The sequence below is a fragment of the Aplysia californica genome, unplaced genomic scaffold (genome assembly GCF_000002075.1).
Source record: "Aplysia californica isolate F4 #8 unplaced genomic scaffold, AplCal3.0 scaffold00413, whole genome shotgun sequence".
In the NCBI taxonomy this organism is placed as follows: Eukaryota; Metazoa; Mollusca; class Gastropoda; order Aplysiida; family Aplysiidae; genus Aplysia; species Aplysia californica.
The window spans coordinates 368519-375543 of record NW_004797683.1 but is presented as its reverse complement, the minus strand read 5'-3'; the positions used below and the strand labels follow the sequence as shown (position 1 = coordinate 375543).

Genomic DNA, 7025 nt, shown 5'->3' with positions numbered 1-7025 from the left:
TCTCTCTCTCTCTCTCTCTCTCTCTCTCTCTCTCTCCCTATCTCTTTCTCTGTCTCTATTTATACATATGTTTGTGTTTGTGTGTTTGTGAGAGGAGAGAGAGAGAGAGAGAGAGTGAGTGAGTGAGTGAACAATGTGTGTGGGTGTGTGCACATACTTTTCCATGAGCTTGTATTAATATATCTAAAATATACAATATCATTCCTCATTGTGTTGTAGATATTTGATACAATTAAGAGACATCTCAGGTAAGTTTCTGGTTCTGTCCATCTAAAGCCTCGCCAGAAGCAGATACAGATTGACCAGCTCAACTATGAGCTGAGCAGCCAGCGACGGAGGCACGAGGGGGAGGTAACTGGCCTGAAGAACCGAGTGAGTGACCTTGAACTACAGCTGAGTGAGGCGAGGCGGGAAGCGGATGAGTACCATAGAGCTAGTCTGGAGAGAAATCAGGAACTTGTGGCTCTTGGCAACCAGGTACACCATTGTGATTTAACTCTTTCGCTACGATGTGTCTATTATTAGATTTGTCCGCAATCGTCTAACTATGAAGGATCTTGGTTTAGATGTACTCAGCATGCCAGTTAGAACTCCAGGAATCAGAATGAGGAAAAGAAATTATGCAGTAAATAAATTAAATTATGAAAAAAGGTTCTACTTTTTACCCTTATCTATTTATTATTTGTTTGTTCTATTTTAAGTTTTAGTGGTTCAATATTAAAAACTTATTAATTTACTTAATTGTGATAATCATTATGCTGTCTTCCAATGTGTTACCTTATCTTAACTTTGCTTATGTATTATATGTGGGTGTTTGTAACACTATTAAGGTACGGTCAGTAGCTGTTAGATTTTCACTGTAAAAATCTCAATGCACTCATGTTTCTCTGGAAAAACTATCCATGAGTTAAGACTTAATATTTGTATTTCTCACAAATTAATAAGAATAACATCCTTGTCCCGTGTGGTCACTGTCATTGGAGAGTCAACTGTTAAGAGACAAAGCTGACATATAAAATGTCTGATCAACACCTGGACAGGGGTAGTGTTGTTGAACATTTTAAAACATCATATGGAAGTCTGAAACACAAATTTGCATATTTCATAGTATGTGTATTGTTATCTGCCTTTTAAGACTTCTGGTGAAGGAAACAGAATCAAGGAAACAGAATCAGTAAATCTGCATGAATAAAGGAAATGCTTCTCTTTTCAAAGTGTCCTTAAACAGTACCAAATTAAACATGTTATGCCCTTCAGCTACCGGTACCTTCTGATTAGAAAAGAATTATGTTTTTATTTCAGTTGTCTGCTTTAAAAATGGAAAAGGCAGAGGCAAACCCATCTATTAATTTTGGTGCTCAGGTAAGTCAGTTAAAGTGTCCAGTTGTTTGGACTTTTCTCCTCTCTAATTTTTTGCTATTTTGGGGGCTTTTTCTTTTTACTATAAGGTTTGAGGCCCATTTCCCAGCTTGGTGTGAATTTTGTTAAGCGAGTTATTGATTGCCAATCATATGTGTTACGACGCGGTGGAATCAGGCACTCTTCAATTTTTGGGAATTTGGAGTCATTGGTATCATTTGATAGCTTATTCATTTGCCTTGCTTTTAATGAAAAAAATACCCTTCTATCTTGAATAGAAGTCAAGATATTTACGATTGATGGAGGTTGGGTTGCCTTGTTTCAGTGGTTAAATTAGCGAGAAATGGCTGCCAAAGTTTGAATTTCAATAGCTTGAGAGTCCCAGAAAACTGACAAATCACATATTTTGTGCCTTTGATCGTGTTTCAACAAAATTCACAGGGAATTGTGTTTTTATATGGACATAAAAGGTGTTGAGCCCCCCAAAAAATAGAAGAAAAATTGTCCAACTGGAGGAAAAATGGCGATATCTTCGATTTCATTATTTCGACGAACGTCTGATTTCACTATGATGCTCCACATATGCATTCGAAAATAAAGTAATGGACACTCCTGGCTTCAATGAGATTTTCAAAGTTATTTGTGTTCTTTCGAAAAAAAAATCAAACTTTTTGTTCTTTTTTGTCTTAACAAAGTTTTCACAATTTTTCAACTTACACATAGTCCCATTAAAATTTTTTACATGGATCAGTCTGTCCAAATTTTGAAATTCCATGTTCAAGTGATGTATCACTTAAGAAAATACAAAGGACTCAATTTGAAATAGTAATGACAGCTCAGATGTTAACACTCTACGCGTTATGCGGGAAGAAATGATGGGGTAAGACTCTCTTCAGAAGGGTTTCCCATTGTTTACTTTCTTTTATTTTTTAATCGAAAGTGAATCTGTTGTTACTTCATGTATCTTGTCCCCGATACAGGAGCTCTATATCCAACAACTCCAATCTGAGTTGAGCCAGCTCCGCAAAAGAGCCACTGTGCTGGATGCTTCGGATGCGGAAAAGCTGTCTGGGAAGTTTGACCACGTCGCTGACACGGTCAACCATGGTGACCTGAAGTACAAACTGAAGAGTGCTGCGGCTAAGATTGTGCAACTAGCTAAAGAAAATCAGCAGCTGATTGAGTCAAATAACAGGCTCAGAGCTCAGCTAAAAAATGCAGGTAAAGAGGTGAAATAAAAGTAGTAACGAACTATTATTTCATGATGATAAATAGCACAATTATTATATGCTGAACAATAAAGAAAAGTCGGAGGTGTTTTACACGCTTTCTGATTTATGTTAATGTTTGATTATTTCCTTTCCTGCCTTTTAGCCCCTTCACTGCTGTGCAGACGTGTGTACCCACTTGCGCTTTTCAAAACCGGTTCTCTGACATTCCAGTTTTAGTTAGAGTTTTACACCACTTGCAACACGATAAGGTCATATGAGTGCCGAAGATGAGAGGTGTGATTAGAGAGTAACAAACACAAAAAGGGAGGAGGAGAGATTAAGACAATACATGTATATTAAACATGTGTGATAGGAAAGAAGGAACAAAGCACACTAGAGCACCCACCAACCACCCTCTCTTTGACTTTTTTTCCCTACTGCTTCATAGAGATCTTTTGAGAAGATGGGGCGACAGTTTGATCGGTTGCTTATTCTTAAATAAGGGGAGGGATATTATGGCTTTCTTAATCTCTCTTGAACGAACAATTTATCTTGTCTGAACACAAGTAGAAAGAAATGTCTCAGCAGCGAAGGGGTTAATGGAGTAGGGCAGCTCTGTCAATGTCATTGAGTGCAACGGTAACTCCACACCTGGTGATGCCAACAAGTGAAAGAGCCTTTTAATTCCACTGTAAAGATCAAGAGTCTGAAAACCTTAAAAAAAAGCTTGATAAAAAAAAAGAAAGCTCATTACATCGACGTACAGATTGGCATTTCATTCTCTGGTGCATATTAGCAATATTTCATTCTCTTTTATACTAAAATCTAAAGGCAAGTGATCGCTGCTGATTCTCAAGCTAATCAAAGACTGGTGTTTTATTTATAGATTAATCGTTTACAACTTCAAGTCTGTTATGTTTAAGTTTGTTAGTCAGTATGAGCATAATGTTAGATGGGGAGCTTCCCAGTTTCTTTCCTTTGGCAATTGCACTAATTTGTGTTAGTAAAAAGGACAGTTGAACCTGCTTTCTTTTACTTTACAATGATACTGTGTAAGAGGTCCACCTGTCTAAGGCAACCAATTTTCTCCTCGACAACAGGTGGCAGTCATAGATGAGTATAACTGTACTTTTCTTTTTTCGAATCTCAGGAAATGCAATGCAAGAAAAGCCTTTTGATAAAGAGGTAACAGTTGACAGGAATGACCGGAGAGATGACAAGGACAGTGCAGATTTTGATGGGCGGCTGTCACAGTTAGAGAAACTCCAGTACCAGTTGACACGTCAGGTAAACTAGCAGATGTTATCTTACTGCAAATGTTGTAATTATGAATGTTTTTTTTAAGAATGTGTTCTCTGTAAGAATTAAAGAGGTATTGATATCCATGATCTATTCAAAACAAAGTACCGACCCAAGAACATATGAACTTGTGGAAAATAGTCTCCACCAAAATGCATGCCATACAAATTTATGCTCCTTTGAAATGAATGTTTTCGTCATATGACTTTTTTTACTATATAATTTAGAAGTACAAATGAACGGTCACTTCCTCTATACACATGCTTCGATCTGCAAAACGCGCCAACAGGTAAAGTGGGACAAAAGAAAATCTTCACAACTACCTAGATAGCGTGCATCATGATAACAGAGACAAGTCTAAGCAACAGGATATTTGGCAAGGTTGCTCCTTGCACAGAGCAACAAAAGGGTTCAGCAGTGTGTTCACAGTCAAGCTCTACGAACACATAGGAGTGGGCGAGTGATATGTTTGGTGGGGGGTGGGGTGACTGAAATGACTTTTGATTGGTCACTCAAAATGCGTCTTTGAGAGAAGGTTTGTTACTATTGTTTTGGGTCACTATAATGTTTAGGTAGGTCTGTAATGCTCATCGAACATGAACTCTGTAGAATAATAGATAGGTCTATTGGTTTAATGATTTAGTCAAGTGATCAGTCATGCTTGACGAAATTTTTATATGCACTAGTTCAAGGAATCATTAGAGAAAAGTCTCTCAGGATGCCTGATGTCATCCCAAGCATTCATGGAGTTTAGGTGGAGACTAGTGTACTTAGATGTGCAGACATGTCACACATACACACAAAAACACACACAGAGAGTCTTACTCTGAAAAATTGTTTATGTTTGTGCATGTTCAGCAAATATAACATGTACCTTCTTATGATACAAATGTATGTAAAGGTTTTATTTTTTCACCAACCAAAGACACCAAACTCTCTCTCTCTCTCTCTCTCTCTCTCTCTTTGTCTCTCTTTCCATCTCTCCCCTTCCTCCTCTCAGGGCCACCTTTGCGTTATCTAGGAAATGGTGTGGCTGTGCTCTGGGGCCCACACCTACATAATATAGTATTGTATTTAATAATTTATTTACAGCAAGTCACAGCCAACATGTATTAACATGGGGCCCCTGTGCTTGTTTAGCCCCTGACCAATGGCCCAGCCCGCCCATCCTCCCATCCCTCTCCCTCCCTCCCCCTCCTCTCTCTCTCTCTCTCTCTCTCTCTCTCTCTCTCTTTCTTTTCCTTTCTCTCGTTCTCTTTGCCTGCCTCCGTGCCTCTCTTTTTCTCCCCCATCCCCACTCCCTCTTCCCAATCCCCTTTCTTTGTTTTGTTCTCGAGAAACAATTTACAAGAATAAGCAAGATTCCCCCTCCTCCCAAACACACACACACACACACACTCACTCTCTCTCTCTCTCTCTCTCTCTCACACACACACACACACACACACCTCGTCCTCAATTTCCCTGTTCTCACCTTACTCTGTACCGTGCGTACGCAAAACACGAGTATTTCGAGGCGCTAAGGAAAATCTTCGTTCTGACTACAAAATCTTTTTGTTTTAGGTCGTCGTTGACGCAATATAAATCACTTACGAGGCGAGATACTTCGACCCGTATCTCAGGCCAAGTTGGGTTGAGTGGGATACAAAGATACAACATCCCAGCACACAGATGGGTATACTCGACGAGATAACATCCCAGAACAGGGCGGTTTTGAACTCATGTCTTCTGCAAGTGACGGCAAAGATCTTAACCACATCTTCCTTCAATGGCAGTGTCAATTAATTGGCAATAACTAGCAGATTCACAAAAACTAATAATAATAATAATAATAATAATAATTATTATTATTATTATTATCATAATAATTATTATTATAATAATAATTATAATAATAATGATAAACATACCATCTTCATTTTTCTTGAACTGGGGTTGTGCTTCCAATCTTATTTCTCTTTATTACTCAATATGCTTAACCTACCCCTAAAAAACAACAACAACCGCACATCATACCTGCCTTATATTCATATTATAAACTATTTCAGGATCTGCATTGGCCTGATTCAAGTCAAAGCTTGGAATTTTAGCCTTTGAATGAATGAATGAATGTCAATGAATTAAGTAAAACTACATACTCATTTTTTCTTTGTTGATCTAAGGCAATGGGATTATGAACCTCAATGAAATGTTTTGACATCATCACCATCAAGTGTCAGTTCTGCGACATACATCAGCCATCATCATTCTGCATTCATTCCTCTGGGTCTACCTCTGCCACGTTTGCCTTCAATTTTGCAAGAGAGAGCTAAATGTTCAAAACTTTTATGTCTATTCATGTGTCCGGTTGGGTATGCATGGCTTTATTGTCACTCTTTCGTTCTGTTTCATACTGCTTCAACCGATGAAAATAGCTGGTGTGGCCTGTTCTGAAGGAGTTCTGTATTTATTGGTGACGCAACAGCTACAAATGTATTAGGACCAAAAAAGTATAATCAGCCCAGCTAATCGCAAGATGATGACTAATTCATTTCCTCAATCAGAATGGAATAATGTAGAATTAAGGCGAGTAATAACAATTGGAGCTCTATTTTTTCCCCCGCGCAATGACAGTCTTATTCCCTGTAGCGATATTAATTTGTATCATTTATCTGTTCTCATGCAATGCATTATTCAGACGTTGTGTTGTTCTAACATAACACAAACACCGACACACACAGACACACACACACACACACACACACAAACACACACACACACACACACACAAACACACACCCACATGCGCACGCACGCATGTACACTCAGACAGACACACACATGCACGCACGCACGTACGCATGCACACTCACACCCATACGCACAGACACAAACACACACACACACAAACGTACACACACAAACACACACACGCATGTGCGCATGCACGAGCGCATACAGAGACACACATACACACAGACAATCGCGCAAACACACACACACACACACACACGCGCGCGCCGCGCGCGCGTGGGCACGCAAGCACACACACACACATAGACACAATCGCACACATATGGACATACACACACGCACAAACACACACGAAAAAAACACACAGACACACACTCAGTCATGCCCACACACACAAACACACACACACACACACACACACAC

The 7025-nt window shown here is 39.1% G+C and overlaps 1 protein-coding gene across 1 annotated transcript in view; it reads left to right on the top strand.

The window, feature by feature from the left end:
• The window catches only part of LOC101851661 (coiled-coil domain-containing protein 57), a gene marked incomplete in the record, with an annotated part of 37217 nt that overhangs the window by 27291 nt on the left and 2901 nt on the right, over positions 1-7025 (top strand). The window contains 4 exon segments of the mRNA XM_013085850.2: positions 277-477; positions 1303-1362; positions 2340-2580; positions 3721-3857. Of these exon segments, the coding sequence (XP_012941304.1) occupies positions 277-477; positions 1303-1362; positions 2340-2580; positions 3721-3857 (639 nt within the window).